This window comes from Eschrichtius robustus, chromosome 12 (genome assembly GCF_028021215.1).
Source record: "Eschrichtius robustus isolate mEscRob2 chromosome 12, mEscRob2.pri, whole genome shotgun sequence".
Taxonomy (NCBI): domain Eukaryota; kingdom Metazoa; phylum Chordata; class Mammalia; order Artiodactyla; family Eschrichtiidae; genus Eschrichtius; species Eschrichtius robustus.
In genome coordinates this window covers 35,374,334-35,390,639 of record NC_090835.1, presented here as the reverse complement: position 1 = coordinate 35,390,639, position 16,306 = coordinate 35,374,334, and the positions used below count along the sequence as shown (strand labels likewise).

The 16,306-nt window shown below is 48.1% G+C and overlaps 1 protein-coding gene across 3 annotated transcripts in view; it reads left to right on the top strand.

The window, feature by feature from the left end:
- Nucleotides 1-16,306, top strand: part of CACNA1D (calcium voltage-gated channel subunit alpha1 D) — a 316,448-nt gene that overhangs the window by 226,631 nt on the left and 73,511 nt on the right. For 2 of the 3 annotated variants that reach the window (XM_068557864.1, XM_068557863.1), the window contains exons 10-18: nucleotides 1,875-1,962; nucleotides 3,297-3,323; nucleotides 7,102-7,262; nucleotides 8,222-8,447; nucleotides 8,578-8,785; nucleotides 11,105-11,225; nucleotides 13,943-14,057; nucleotides 14,580-14,649; nucleotides 15,512-15,578. In XM_068557864.1, coding sequence (XP_068413965.1) covers nucleotides 1,875-1,962; nucleotides 3,297-3,323; nucleotides 7,102-7,262; nucleotides 8,222-8,447; nucleotides 8,578-8,785; nucleotides 11,105-11,225; nucleotides 13,943-14,057; nucleotides 14,580-14,649; nucleotides 15,512-15,578 — 1,083 coding nt within the window. Of the gene's footprint in view, nucleotides 1-1,874; nucleotides 1,963-2,263; nucleotides 2,324-3,296; nucleotides 3,324-7,101; nucleotides 7,263-8,221; nucleotides 8,448-8,577; nucleotides 8,786-11,104; nucleotides 11,226-13,942; nucleotides 14,058-14,579; nucleotides 14,650-15,511; nucleotides 15,579-16,306 lie in introns of all 3 variants that reach the window. The other variant, XM_068557862.1, reaches the window with a different exon arrangement.

The following is a 16,306-nucleotide window of genomic DNA, read 5'->3' as shown; positions in this document are numbered from 1 at the left end:
CATGGAACAGTCATGGAGAAGTGAATTGCATGAGCAGCCTCCTGTGTATGTGTGTTTCTATCTCGTGATGGAGCTTTTTGTTAAAGGTTTTCCTGTGATTGGATTGTGGGCTTTTTTTTTTTTTTTTTTTTTGCGGGTGGGTGGTGTTTTTGTCTGTTTTTTTGCATGGAATGGTGAAAGAGTGAATCAAAGTTTGTAGCTGGTTTGTTTTGACTTAACTAAGGAAGAAAAAGGTTATTCTGTGAGAATACCAGCTGTATTATTATATGGGTCTGTAATGATCATTTTGTCTTCACTTTTGAAACCTTTGCCTAAATGTGCCTGGAGGTGGCTATTGAGCCCCACCCCTCGCAAGCAGGCTCAGTTCCCTGGGTGCTCACAGAAGGGAAGGGATCTTCTTTGGTGCCTCAGAAAAGATGTTTCTCAGCTCTCTGGGCCCTTCGAGTCAGGTCTGCATCCATCCTTGTCATTCACACCCTGTCTCTCCCCTGAGCAGGGTCCGCAGGCGTGCACTGCACAGACAGAGCTCGCTGGTCCCACGCCTTCGCACTGTGTGCCTGAGCTGGTCTCAGACTCCGCCCCACAGCACTCCCGGCACCACTGCCGGGTTTTACAGCTGAAACCAAGGCGTCCTTCCTAAGAGGAAACATATGGGCAGAGCTTGCAGGGGGAAAGGCTTTCCTGTTGGCACCGTTAGGTCTATAAAAACCATAAGGTCATTGCAGTTCAAAGTTATGCATCAAGGAATAGAAGTGCATGGGTTTGGGTGATTCTCCTGTGTTTCAACCTTTGACGACCTCTCCTAACCCCAGAGCAGAATGAGTCGTTACTGCACTTGCTCAGACCCCTGCGGTAGCTCTTGTCACAGTAGATTGAAGTCCAGCCAGGGGGCTGCCTCTCCCACGGGTCCTCCAGGGCAGGTGCAGAGCCCACTCCCTCTCTGCGTCCCGCATCTCCTTTGCTGCCTGGTCTCCAGCACACGTCCGTGATGTTTCTAGGGTTGAATCAAGTGGAGGAGAAGGAACACCCGTGTGCCAGATGGTGTCTCTGGGTGGGTCCCAGGGCCTCCTGACACTAGCAGGTGCATTTCAACATTTCTTCCACTTCTTCTCAGGATCCTGCTATGGGGGAGGGAGATGTGCCCAGAGACCCTGGTAGCACTGGGACCACAGGCAGCTTTGCCTTCTGGCCGCTGGTTGGGAGAAAACCTTCTTCTCCCCATAAGACTACTTCTTGGTGCTCTAGTGCCGGTGCCTTTGGTCAGCACCGTCTGCATCTTGGCTTCACAAGCTGGGCAGAAGGACATCAGATAGATTAACGGAAAATGAGTCAAATTCTTAAATTTTTAAAAAGATCTTACACTTGGTACCTTCATGCACTCCTCCCTCTATAATACCTCCTCTCCTTCAGTATATTTAAAATAAGAATTTGTGAAATATTAGGTTTGTTCACAGATTTTCTAGAGTACTTCTTGTTGGGACAAGAAAAGATGTAGCTGTAACTGAGATGTTTTGATGGCCTCTCAGCGCAAACCTGGAAATCGGAAGAATAAGCTGGCGCCAGGCACAGCGGCAGGAATCAGTTTGGTCCCCAGGCTTCTTTTCTTGGGAAGTTGGATGGACAGGATCATTTCCTGTCGGGGGACTTTGTGGGCTTCCTCCACAGATCACGGAAATGAGGGCTTCCCGCTGTGGAGGCGCATGGCTTCTTGGCATTTCCTTTTGCCAGTCAAGCCCCTGAGGACCCTTCATCACCCTCCTCGCCCTCTTGCCAGATTCCCCAAGGGTCAGCCTGGAGGCAGAGATCACATCTGTCCCGTCCCCGGGCGCACAGTGCATCCATGGCACCATTTAAAGCGTTTCTTCTCCCCACAGCCAGCATGCCCACCAGTGAGACGGAGTCTGTGAACACGGAGAACGTGAGTGGGGAAGGCGAGAACCAAGGCTGCTGTGGGAGCCTCTGGTGAGTGGGGGGGGAGGGGGGAGGGGGGAGGGGGGGTGCCCTGAACTCTCGGCTCCTCCTGGCTTCTTAGAGAAGCAGATATGAAGAAGACACCCAGATTTCAGGGGAGCCCTGGAGCCATGGCCTCAGGTGCAAGAGGGGCGGGCGGGCTCACCCTGGACCCCTTGGTCCTCCCCCTAGCCCAGATCCCCCAGACCCCCAGCATTTCACCTGCCTCTTCCCTCAAAGCGGTCTGTCCCGCTGAGGTGGAGCCTGCCGCGGGCTGAGCCAGGTAACCCGGCAATTCCCCTGTGTCCACTAGGTGCTGGTGGAGAAGAAGAGGCGCCACCAAGGCCGGGCCCTCTGGGTGTCGGCGGTGGGGGTAAAAGGCCCGATTCTCTGAGCCTGGTGCTGGCGTCAGTGCTTTGAAGGGCTTGTATGGCAGAATTGCTGATAGAATGTGCTACATATTTAAGTTTCCTTCACTCACGGGGTCTCCCGACCTCATGTATAGTGGCTGGATAACGAGATCCTGCCCTCCTCGGCTCACGCACTTTGTCTGGAACCCTGCATCACCCTCTCCTAACCGTGGAGGATGCCATCACTTTAACACCCACTGGCTTTTTTCTAGACGAGCTGGGCTGCAGCAGCGGGTGCGCCAGCAGCGTGCAGCGTGCAGAGCATCGCCTGCTTTTGGGGGAGGCCCATGCGGTTTTGTTTGCTTTCTGCTGGTGTCCTGTGGGTCTTATGTCTGTTGAGTACAGGTGTCGTTTTTAAGAGAATCTGATCTCCTTGGCAGAGGTTCATAAAAATGATGTGTTAGGAGCAGGAAACTCAACAGTTTATGAAGTAAATTTGCCTCCTCTCTCTTGCTCTTCCCTCCTACAGTAGCATGAAGTAGGCAGGGAATGGGTTTGTCTTGCCATTTTACAGATGAGCACACTGAGGCTCAAGAAGGTGCGCTGCTTGCCCAGCTCTCGCAGTGAGGGAAGAGCAGAGCTAGGACTCCGAGCCCAGGGCTCCTTTTGCTGTAGCAGCAGCAGCATGTGCTGCTGTTGAGATGTGAGGCTGAGCTGTGGGCAGGGGAGGGCCTGCTGGCTGCAGTGTGAGGCATTTGGGTGAGGGGAGAAGAACCCCTGGCATCACCACCTGTGCCAGGGCTGCTCAGGCAGCTAAGAGTCTTCTCTCGCTTGGCCCCCTGCTCCGCGCTCACCCCAGCTGGCCCGCTGCGGGAGCCGGGGGTGCTTGGTCCAGGCTTCCATGCATGGCTTTTATGATATCTCTGCTGAAATGTGGGGGGAGCGTATCCTCAAGACTTCCTAACAGGAATCATATTCTTTTTGTCTTTCTTTCAGTCAAGCCATCTCAAAATCCAAGCTCAGGTCAGTATCTTCTTTCTGTACTTTTTCTTAAGCCTGTGTGGGTTTTTTATGTTCAAACTTATGAATTTTACATAGAGTTGCTCTAGGCTTGGTTTTTCACTCTGTGGGCGCTAACATTCGTGTAGAAGGTCAATCTGCCCAGTAAACAGTAAGTACCTGCCTTGGAGAGCAGTGTAGTAGGTGCCAAAGATCCCCCCCTCCAAAACAGACAGACCAATAAGATGCAACAATGACCAACATTGTGCCTACTAATCAACCCTTTACATCCCCTCCCAGAGTCCTTTCTCTGAGAGAGGTACTTCCTGTCACTTCTCTGCTTAAAGCTTTTCCATGGAAGGAAGTTCAAGAGGTCTTCTGAGTTGCTCGTAATGTTCTCTTTCTTGTTCTGGGTGCAGGTTACACAGTCAGTTGGTAAAAACTCATTGAACTGTATACCAATGGTTTGATACTTTTCCATATAAGTATTATTTTTCAGTTAGAAACAGTGTTTTACCACTATATACAAAACTTAACTTGAAATGGAGTAGAACTACATGTAAAACTTAAAACTGTAAATATTCTAGAAGAAAACATAGGAGAAAACCTTAGTGACCCTGGGTTAGGCAAAAGTTTCTTGGGTACAACACCCAAAGCACTGGCCGTAACAGGAAAAGCTGGTAAATTGGACTTCATCAAAATTAAAACTACTGCTCTTTGAAAGAAAAAGATCAGCTGTAGACTGGAAGAGAAAATATTTGCAAAACATAATTGATAAAGGACTAATACCCAGTATATATAAAGAATAATGTCAGTAATAAGAAAACAACCCAATAAAAAATAGACAATAGATTTTTAATAGGCAAGTAGCCAAAGAAGAGATACAGATGGCAAATAAGCACATGAAATGACCATTGGTCATTAGGAAAATGAGAATTAAAATCACAGTGAGATACCACGACACATCTATAGAATGGATCAAATTAAAAAATCTGGCAATCCCACATTTGACAAGGATGCAGATCAATGAAAATTCTTATGCATTGCTACATGTCAAATGACATAGCCATTTTAAAAGCAAGTTGGCAGTTTCTTATAAAGTCAAACAGTAATTTTTTTTTTAACATTTCACATCGTTTATTAATGCAGTATACATTAGATGCAAAATCTGCATTTTCTAAGCATACTGTGTTTGGATCTTTCAGATTCTTCTGCAGTCTTAGGTTATGTCTACAGATGTACCCTTAAGTGGATGAACAACACATTCTATAATTATTGAAAATATAGTACAGAGTGAAATGATTTAAATATAATTTAGGCACATATTGATTATGAAAATAGATATCTCTCAATACCATACTTCTCTGTCTTGGTAAAAATAATAAAGCAAAGATATTTACCATATGACCCAGCAATCCCACTTCTAAGGTATTTATATAAGAGAAATGAAGATAGGTATCTACACAGGAAAAATTTTTTCATGAATGTTTATATTCATAAGCATTATATATGTATAATTTATAAATATAACATTTACATGTTTATTTAAAATTGCCAAAAGCTGTAAATAACTCAAATGTCCATCAGATGGTAAAGGGTAGACAAACTATAATTCATCCATATGATGGACTAAAACTCAGCAACAAGAAAGGAAAAAACTACTGAGAGATCAACAACACAAATGAATCACAAACTAATTTTTACTAAGTGAAGGAAGCCAGTCTTAAAAAGCTATATATTGTATGATTCTGTTCATAGGATTCCGGATGAAGCAAAATAATAGAGAAAGAGAACGAATCAGTAGTTTCTGGGGCTGAGGTGAGCAGAGTGGATTAACTACAAAGTGCCATGAAGGAACTTTATTGAGTGATGGAAATATTCTACATCTAGATTGTGGTTACAAACTGTAGAACTAAATAGAGTAAATTTTACCATATGTAAATTAGATCTCAGTAAACCTGACTTAAAAAAAAGGGGACTTCCCTGGTGGTCCAGCGGTTAAGACTCCGCACTCCCAATGCAGGGGACACGGGTTCAATCCCTGGTCAGGGAACTAAGATCCCGCATGCTGTGGGGCACGGCCAAAAAAAAAAAATTAAAAGCCCCCTTTCATGGACTTCCTGTTGCCAGAGGGCAAATTCCTTCATAATTTGGCCCCCAGCTCACCAAAACATGGTCTCATGTTTTGACACCCTTCCCAGACTCTGCACTTTGTTACTCTGGACTGCTTTCAAGCCATCAAATGTACCACACACTCAGGTTCTTCCCATCCAAGTCTCTTTGGGGGAGCTGAGTGGAGTGCCCTGCCCTCTCGCTGCTGGCTAACTCTTACTCAGCTATTGAGAGCCAGCCCAGACCTCAGCTTTTTGGAGAAGCCTTCCCCAACTCTTCCAAAGATCCCTTGCAGCTCCCTTCTCTTTGCTCCTGTACCCAGTACCCTGGGTGTAACACTTGGTGTGGATTTATAATTACCTGCCACAGCCCGGTATACTATTCAAGGACAGGGGCCATGGACCATGCCTTCATCTCCACGTGCCTAGTGCAGGGTTTGCGGGGATGAGACAGTCCCCTAGGTTTGGGAGACACCTGTGACTTGTCACTGCAGCATGAATAGACCCACCAAGGCTGGATCTTGTCCAGGCCACCTTGCTTATGTGTACTGAGTTATGCATCACAGGAGAAACCCAGTCTTGTGGGGAAAGTTTTTAGTGTCCTCAGTGGACTTCTATGCTGGTTATCATGTTTCCAGCTGCCATTACCATCAGAAACCACATAGCAAGAGCAGTAACCAAATGCACCTTGCTTGTTCCAGGTCTTGCCAAAGAGCTGACACAACTCTTTCTTTGGCCCCTGGGTTACAGTGTTCTTAGCAGATCGGTGCAGCTGAGTCGGCCAGGGCTGCAGCCCTGGACACAGCCTGGAGATTCTTCTGACTCAAGCACCTAGAGGAAGCGCCCACCACCCCCGTCACTGAGCACAGCCTGGACAGAGCTGACACTGCCACTCGGCCGGCCCTTCCCTGGGACCCCCTTCACCAAGCCATCCTGTGGCAGGGAACGTTTCCTATAGGGAGACGGGCTAAGGGAAAGAATACTTTCTCTAATTACATACTGCAACTGCGAATTGGTAGAGGACATGCTACTTGTCTGTTTGGCTCAGCTCATTCTATTTGTATGGAAACATGATTCAATATTAGCTTTTCTCCTGAAGGTATATTTTGAGCATCCCTAGTTAGAAAGGGCACCTGATGACTCAGGAGTACTCAACGTCGACAGCTCTCTCCGGCTCCAGAGGAACCTCCAGATTTAAGAAAGGACTGAAAGTTTCCCTAAAAGGAAAACTCAGGTTTGGGAGCACTTCGCTGCCTGGTAAATTCCGCATGATGATTGAGGTGCTGCGAGAGATATGTATGATAGGCTGGTCTCTCTGCCCTGAGAGCTCGGACAGATCCATGTGCCTCAAGGTGGGCACATGAACTGCATATGTGTACGAACTCATGATTCTGTGAATATCTAGATTTCCTAACTGGTTTGAGGACTGCATATGACAGATTATGGGGTTATCTAAAGCCATAGGAAGGAAACTGATAGCATGATCAAGTCAAGACTGTGCTTTCAAAAGTTGTATTTTAAAACCAAAGTAATTTGTCTTACGAGGTCTGGTCATTCCTATGCCATTTGTTCTCATCTTTCCTCCCTGCACCCTGACCCCAGCTGGGACCTCCAGATTGCAGTTACTCCTCAGTGATGTTGATGAGGTGCTGCATCTGTCATCCAGGGAGTGACGCTTGCTTCTCTTGCAGCCGCCGCTGGCGCCGCTGGAACCGCTTCAGTCGCAGGAGGTGCAGGGCCGCCGTGAAGTCCGTCACGTTTTACTGGCTGGTGATTGTCCTGGTGTTTCTCAACACCTTAACCATTTCCTCCGAGCACTACGACCAGCCCGACTGGTTGACACAGATTCAAGGTATAAGCAGAAGCCGTTCTCTTTTTGTTCCGAGTAGGGGATCCCTGAGGCTGGCTGACTGCAGTCTAGTCTTTTCTGATGGACATAGGGTAGCATCCAGGACCATTTCCAGTGAGCAGTAGCTTGGAAGGCGGCAGAACCAAGCACAGGGCGCACCTGGAGAGGGGGTGCGGTCTGTGCTATGTGGCACGTGAAGCACCTTGAAGCTGATAACTCCAGAGCAGCTCATTGTCTTAACCCTGTGACAACCTGGGATCAAGGAATCAGGCAGCTGGAAGGGACCTCATAATCCCTTCTCCCCGTCTCCACTGGAAGCTTTATTTTCCTCTGTAGTTTTCTTGGCAAGCGGTGGCTGTTCATCTACCTTGAATGCCCCAGCAGGGTGATACGGGAGCTCATCCCATTCTGAGTTCAACAGTTTCGAGCCATTGTGAAGCCCTGCCTGACATCAAGTCAAATCTGTTTCTGTTTGACTCTCCAGCCTGCTGGGTGGCATTTTCTGAAGTGACCTTGATAGGCAACTGCTTCTTAGACCATGGTGCTGTAAGCAAGATCCGACAGATTTTTTTCTGTTTCTGATTGAAAAAAACAAACAAACAAAAACAACATGATGGCCTAAATGCAGAATTGTAGGCTTTCAGGGCTCGAAAGTATCAGAGATTATGTGGTAAGACGCCCCTCGCGATTTTACAGTCAGTGAAACTGAGGCCCAGAGAAACCAAGGAACTTCTCCAAGGGGCACATGTCTGGGTAGTAGCCAGAAGCAGGACTAGAGCCCGACAGACAAGCAGACCATAAGCGTTCATGCCGCATTTCTGTAATTGGGGCAAGAGCAAAGACAAGGGCAGAGGTTCTTGGGGCACTTCTGGCAGTGGCTGGTGAGAGGGAGGTGAGGAGGGAGAGGTCAGAGCCGCTCCCATGATGAGATCCCAAGGACATGTGCCCCCTTGTCTTTCTAGATATCGCTAACAAAGTCCTCTTGGCTCTGTTCACCTGCGAGATGCTTGTAAAGATGTACAGCTTGGGTCTCCAGGCATATTTCGTCTCTCTTTTCAATCGGTTTGATTGCTTCGTGGTGTGTGGAGGAATTACTGAAACGATCTTGGTGGAACTGGAAATCATGTCTCCTCTGGGCATCTCTGTGTTTCGCTGTGTTCGGCTCTTGAGAATTTTCAAAGTGACCAGGTGAGGACATGCGCATCTCACTGCAGGTGTTTTCTGAACGTGGGTGGTGGTCAGCCCTGTCCCCGCCTGGGGGACCTTCTGCCCCATCCCAGGTGGCGCTCTGGGCTCACCCCCTTGTCTTGACTTGCAGGCACTGGACCTCCCTGAGCAACTTGGTGGCATCCTTGTTAAACTCCATGAAGTCCATCGCTTCGCTGCTGCTTCTGCTTTTTCTCTTCATCATCATCTTTTCCTTGCTGGGGATGCAGCTGTTCGGCGGCAAGTTTAATTTTGACGAAACGCAAACCAAGCGGAGCACCTTTGATAATTTCCCTCAAGCGCTTCTAACGGTGTTCCAGGTGGGTCCCCCGCCATCCTTTCCCTGGGCTGCACCTTAGGGGTTGCCTTCTCATCCGTCCACGAATCAATAAGACAAAACACTCCATTGTTATTGTATTAGTAACCTCTGCCCTAATAACACTCTGATTAATTTTGTGCCATTTAAGTCATTTGTTTTGCATCTCGCTCCAGATCTATGTGCTGTGATTTCACATTTTTGTGAGACCACTAGTTGTATTATGAAATAATCAACCAAAAATTTGTGTTTGATTGTGTGAGGTTTCTGAGGTTCCTGTGACATAGGCTCTAAAATCCTCTTCTTGTCGTTTGCTAATTTTTGACGGCAGGCAAGTTTTGTAATCCTGGTTATAATGGATTTATGCAGAGAAGTGACTTCTAAAGCCCTGATGCCTTGGTGTATAGTCAGAGGAATCAGGGTGATTAAGGAGTTGTGACAGCTTTCTGGCCCTGTGTTGTCCTCCCTCGTGTGATGTAATGGGGACACACAGACTCTGAGGACGTCTCTGCTGCGGGGGCCTTTGCGGGCACCGGGCTGAGAAGGGAGCAGCGGTGTCAGAGGTTCACAGGTGGCCCCGCGCTCAGAGGCCCAGCCTCTCCAGCCCACCTGGCTGTACGCTGCGGCGTCCCACACCCCCACCTTGTGTGTTGTGAGCTGAAGCCCTTCCTTAGAGCCTGGCAGGTAGATTTAAAAGACCCATCTGCCTGGGACTTCCCTGGCGGTCCAGTGGTTAGGACTCCGTGCTTCCACTGCAGGGGGCGTGGGTTCCATCCCTGGTCGAGAAACTAAGATCCCACAAGCCACGCAGCGCCCTTGTTGCCCTCATCTGCCCTTGTTGCTTTTCACATGCGATGCCAGCAGCGAGTCCTGCGGGAGAGGGCGGAAGGCCTGGCGGGAGGGGCAGCGGCCATGGACGTCCCACGGTGGCTCCTCCAGTGCTCAGCTCTGTGACCTTGGAAAGTCACTATTTTCTGAAAAATGAGAGCCTAGGGAATGATCTCTAAGGTTCTTTCCTACTTGGACATTTTGAAGTGAATGGAATTACTGTCACTGCTCTAGACCTGGCCTATAGCAATAAAGTATAATATAACTCAGTTTTAATTTTTGGCCGTGGATGAGTCATTTTTTTTTTTTTGGTACTTTCAGAGAAACCTGCATGCTGGTGGTGGTTTTTGTAGTACGTGTGCACGGCACAAAATTCAAATGTTAGAAAAGCATATAAAGTGACAAGTCTCCCTCCCACCCAGCCACCAATTTCCCGTTGTCGGAGGCAACCACCATTAAGCAGATTCTTCGGTATTCTCCCAGTGTATTCGCTCAGATGTAAATAAACATACCTACCTGCCTGTCTACCTACAGATGAATTTGCACAGATGGTAGCTCATCCTACGTGATTTTTTTTTGCCTTTCCTTTTAACACCTAGCGTGTCCTTAAGAACCTTCTTTATTGGTCCGTAAAAAGCTGCTGCCTCCTTTTCAGTGCTGCTATGTTTTGTGGTGTGGGTGTGCCAGAATTCATGGGTCCAGTCCCCTGCTGATGAATATTCCACTGTGTCTTGTCTTGGCTGAGTGGATGACCTTGAAGATACACCATGGGGCACATGTGTGACAGTAGGTCTGTAGGATAAATTCCCCCGAGTGGAATTGCTGGTTGAAAGGGTGTGTGTCCATTTTTAACTTTGACACTCTTGCCCAAGTATTCTCTTCAAGGCTGTGGTAGTTCATCCTCCAGTGATGGGGTGTGGGGACTGCCCATTGCCTAACTCCCTTTCACCGTAGTGAGTGTTCAGATGTTTTGATTACTGCCAGTCTGGTAGATGGAAATGGTATCTCATTGTAGTTTTAATTGATATTACTGTTGTCAGGAGTGATGTTGAATGTCTTCTCATGTGAGCAAGAGCCATTTATAGTTCCTTTTCTGTGAATTGCTTTACCTTTTCAAACCATTTGCCAAATTTCTATTTGGTTGTACAGCCTGTTTTCTCTGGGTATGTATATACGTGTTTAAATGCACAAAGGTCCTGGAGAGACACACCAACAGCATGCTTCTGGGGAGGGGACCGAATGGCCTGGGGTGTAGTTAGAGGGTACACAAGTCTTACATGGAATGCTCTTTTATTTTCACCAGAAGAGTTAACTCATGTATTTATGTGATTAAGCATAACATTTTAAAAACTATAGGATAACAGGTGCATTTGTTCAGTGCAAACTGAACTGTGAAAGGCAGGTTACACTGGACACGGGCAGCCCCCAGGAGCTCTGGGAGAACCGTGGGAACTGTGAATCCACCTGCCCGCTGATCCCAGTTTTGGCTTCTTAGATTCTGACAGGTGAAGACTGGAATGCTGTGATGTACGATGGCATTATGGCGTACGGGGGCCCGTCGTCTTCGGGAATGATCGTCTGCATCTACTTCATCATCCTCTTCATTTGCGGTAACTGTATCCTTCAGCCTTCAGGCTGACCTGGGCCGCCTTGTTGACCGTGTCGTGTTTGCTGTCTTCCTCTCTGAGTTTCCCCGTGGCGGTGGTGGTATCCGTTGTGGTTGGGAGGTGAGTGCCCTCACCTCACTCCTGTGCCCTCCTTCGCTGTTGCTAGGGCAGCACAGGAGAAGCAGAGTCTCAGTTAGGCTTTGAGGAATGACAGCAGCCACGGGAGGGAGCCTGAGACGGCACGTAGGCTGCACCAGTGGTCACCCACTCGGCATGACGTCCCGTCTCCTGTACAGGTCCCAAGGGATGGCTTAGGGCAAAGCCCTGTTGTTCTCCGCGCCATCACCCTTGAGGGTGTAGGGAGGAAAAATGTCCCTCTAGCTTCCAGGTTCTTTTGGCTGGCTAGTAATCAGATTGAGGTAAGACAGATTCAGAGGAGGAAAACAAATTTAATTTCATACAACATCCCTTGAGCTGTTTTCCCCTTCATCTTCTCTGGCTTGTTAGTGAATTTTCTTCAGGGTGGAAACCCCAGTGCAAACCTATGGGGACAATGCTTTGTTCTTCAGTGTATTCTATGGAAGTCCCTCTCTCAACACATAGAAATCCTAGGAGCCTCTCATGCAGCTCCAACAGCCCTGCTGCAGGGAACCACCCTGCCCCCCTGCCCAGAGGGCAGCTCTCCTGCCAGGCTCTCTGCATGTGCCTCCTACTGCCTGTGGGTCCTGCTGGAGTTTGGGGTGGCATTTCTCCATCTTCCCAACTAGATGAGAGGCTTCTTGAGTCAGCGATCTCTTTTTGTATTCGCATGTCTCGTGGCTTACACCACAGGGTCATGCACACACAGCCCTTGGTCAGTGTTTGTTAAATGAATGATCAGTATTTTCTTTTTCTGCTCTCCTCGTGATTAATTCTTTAGGCCACAGCCATATACTGGCCCTAATCTGCAGAGAAGTGTTCCCTGGCCACTTTCCAGTTAGATATTGTGTTTTCTTTGTAGTACATGTATCACTCTCTGAAATCCTTAAGTAGTTTATGTTCTGTCCCCGCCCCCCCCCCCAACTAGAATAGATGCTACTTGGGAGCTTGGACTCCAGTCTGTCCTGTTTCCTCCCATGTCCCCAGCACCCAGAACGGTGCCTGGCACGTCAGAGGTGCTTGACAGATGTTTTCAAATAGATTCCACAGCACACCACTGTTTAGGAGGGTCTGGTGGGTAATGCTTCTAAAAACAGATAATGGGTATTTGCTCTTGGAAACCAGCTGTTACAAACTTGTAAGATTTTCCTGTGGTTTATTACTCTGCATTTTCTTTCTACTACCTAAAAGAATCTAGTGTCATTGTAAGACTAGAGATGCAGTATTTCTTCGTTGCAATCATTAGTAGGGATTCTCAGTGCAGTTATTCCCAGCACTAATCGTTTTCTGAGCCATGATTACCCCACGTCCGTCAGAGGAGAGCTCGTGTTGCCAAGCCATCGCCCAGCCCAGGACAGACTGCTTCCCCAGGCTCCTTGCCACTCTGTTTAAAAAATAATCCTACTGTATCAAAGGTGTTTTGAAAGTCTTCACAGAATCCACTCACATTTCTATCCTCCTTAAAGACTTGAATAGGTCAAGCATGACATCCCCTGGAAGCCTGCTCATTATCAGCGCCTTGTTAGGTTATGTTTGTTGACATGTTCAGCAATCCGCCTGAGAGTTCAGATTGCGGAGGGCGTGTGGGACCGTGCTGTGCCTCTCCTGTGTCGGGGTCCCTGGGCTCCCGTTGTCTTGCATGTAGGTGGTGGTACGTCAGCTAGAGGGAAGCATCAGTCAGGGAAGGGAGTCGTCTTGACCTATTTATTGCCCTCTGATCCCTGTGCTTCTCCAAAATGTACTTAACTGCTAACGAGTAAGAAACAGGCATCGTCTGATTTGGGAACCTTATTCAGGATATTTTTTTCAGTCATTCAAGGAAACCACACATAGAACATTATAGTAAGAGCCAAAAACCTGATAACTTGTTCAGTCACCTAACTTTTTACTCTTTGCAAAAATGAAATTCAACCACAATAGTCTAAGATACAGCCACCGGGGCACAATGCAGAGGAGCAGTCCAGCGCCATCGGGCAATAAGGCAGGCGCGCTGGAGTCAGTCAGTGTTTGTGGAATGAATGAATGAACGAAGTATTTGCAGACTCGGAAGGTCATTTCAAATAAGAAAGGCTCAGGCTGCCTTGTGCAATGGGATCATCATTTGAATAATGTGTAGCCTTTACAGGGTCTTATTTGGAAAGGACACCCCAGATAGATATGTTGTGGGTGTGAGTGTTTTAAAAGAAAGAAAACAAAATGCATAAAGCAAAATGCAAAATGCATAAAAACAACACGCTTATGTTATAGATTGTTTTATGCAATGTGTGTCATAGCCATAGACACCTAGATGTGTAGACACATGTGCACAAGCACATACATGCACACACACGAAGGGGAATGTTGGCGTTCGTAGGTTTTCATGGGTTTTGGTGAATCTTAATTTTGTTTTTGGCCAGCTTATCTTCTATAGGTTCTAGTTCTTTTTGAAAAAAATGGGACTCTGGTCTCCTAGCTTTACCAAGTGAACATAGCACTAGGGGACAGTTACCTGTCACCAGCCTCCTGAACACGGGGGTGTTTCATTGCCATTATTGACCATGTGTAGCTGCACTTAGAACCGTGTTGCATCCTTAACATTTTCAAATTAGATATTCTACTGAATGTCTTCTTGGCCATTGCCGTAGACAATTTGGCTGATGCTGAAAGTTTGAATACTGCTCAGAAAGAGGAAGCTGAAGAAAAGGAAAGGAAGAAGATTGCCAGGTAACCCCATTTTCACCTGGGCGGTTGGCTGAGGGGTTTGACCCGGGGAGCCATTCGCAGGTGGGGCCTGCCGGGGCACCCGGCTGCACAGCAGCTGCAGCTCCTGTGCTGCTGCTTTGTGGGGATCCTGGCTGGTCCTGTGGGGCCGACCAAAGAGGATGGACTCTTGGGCAGAACCCAGGCCCTTGGCTCTCATCCCCTCGGAGCTGAGAGTAGGAGTCACACGTCCCCATGCTTAACGAATCACTGCAGTTAATTTTGGCGTCATAAAATAAATGATGCATTCCATGCTGATTAGCTCTTGGATGAGAATTTTAATAAGATGATCTGTGTAATGAATCCAGTGCAGTGAGGTGAACAGGAAGCTCTGGGTGTGGGTTGTGCTATGTTCTTGCTATTAGGGTTGTTTCCAATTAATTTCTGTCCTTCACTGGGCCACTGTTGATTCAGAATCCTGATTAGCTTTTTTATACAAAGCAGTATGGTTACTTGGTTTTTTTTGTTCTCTTCTCTTCTCTGTAGAAAAGAAAGCCTGGAAAATAAAAAGAACAACAAACCAGAAGTCAACCAGATAGCCAACAGTGACAACAAGGTAGATGTTACATTCTCCACTTTGTTTCAAAATGATTCTGTTGATATCACCATAAATGTACCCTTTACACCATGACAGCGTTGTGTGTGATATTTTGCAGTAGTGAAAGTGTGGCGCCCCGTCATAGACACTGGCTTTCCAGGGGTGTCTGAGTGAATTAAGGCACTTAGCTGGTTGTTAACAGTATTTCACCAGAGAGCTGGTATGATGCATACTGAACTGGTCTGACCGCTTATTTTTTCTTGATTGGAATGATGTGGTCAGGCCTGACCTGCGTCAGTATCTTCTCAGTGGGGATTAAAATCAAGGATTGCTGAAAGATGTCTGTCCCCAGTGCGTGGGTGTCTCAGGATCAGAGGGTCTGGGCGCTCAGGGCCCTACTGTGAAACTTCGTGCACCGTGTCAGCTCTGGATTTTTCATTAATTTGTTCATTTATTCAGTGAGTCAGTAAAGACTTTTTGAGTGGTGACTGTGTGTCAGATACTGGGGATCGGAAATGGCCAAGACCAGCGAGGTCCCTGCGTGCGTGGGGCTCTCAGTCTGGCGGGGCGGCAGGAATCTGTAAGGCAGTTCTCACGTAGCGTGGGTGCCAGTGTTGGGAGAGGAAGAGGCATGGGTGGGGCTGGCTGTCCATGGCTGGGCAGGGGTTACACCAGTTTGCTCCTCATCTGCCCTCAGACCTTCTGTTTTCAGCAGAGTCACCATCTGGGGGCACCTGCTGTCCCGACACACTTACATACAGCGCACACTCGAGAAAACTCCTCTGCCCCGTGCTGAGCCGCAGGGTTGAGCCTTTACTTGCCCCTCTCAAGTACATTTAAGTCAGTCTCCGTTCCTCCCAAGACCCCTCTGTCTTCCCAGGTCACCATCGATGACTACCGAGAAGAGGATGAGGACAAGGACCCCTACCCGCCTTGTGATGTGCCAGGTATGTGGCGGAGGCCAGAGACAGGCTCTCAGCGCATGAGCCATGTGTCTTTGCTCTCACTCTGATCAGCGGCTGAGTCTGCGGCTGGCTGGCCCAGCTGGGCACACGCGGGGCTGCCGAGGCCGCCGAGGCCACGGGTGCAGTCCCCTCGTGGGCCGGTTAGCTCTGCTTTTTCTCGTGGTTGCCGGCAGCTTATGTAACCTGGGCTCCAGGGGGTGGGGAGAGAACGCGCAGGTGGAGCAGGGCAAGCCCACACTGGGCTGGGACGTCTCTCTAGGAGACGGCCAGTTATCAACACTCACCTGATACTTCCACCTCGACTGGGGCCTTTACTGGCTGACATAGGAGGGACCGTGGAGTCAGGGAGCCTGGGGGCCTGTGTGTGACTTGAAACCCCACACAGTTTTTCAGGCTGAAGCAGAGCATGGGGCTTGCTGGGGAAGCAGCAAGGTGCTGGGGGGATGGGCAGTGAGAATCCCACAGCTGCCACCTTCACCTTCGCTCAGATCTTAAACTGCTGGGGCCTCATTCCCACAGCTACGCATGGTCACCAGACGGGCCCGTTTCTCAGCCCCTCCCCACCCCCACATACTCTCCGTTTGGATTTGGAAGGGTTTTGATTAATGTAATCTGATAGATGATGTTAAAGTTTAAGCCAAATATTCATGTGAAATTGAGGATGACCATCGAAACCCAAATGCAGTCTTTGTTTATTTCATGCCTAAAAA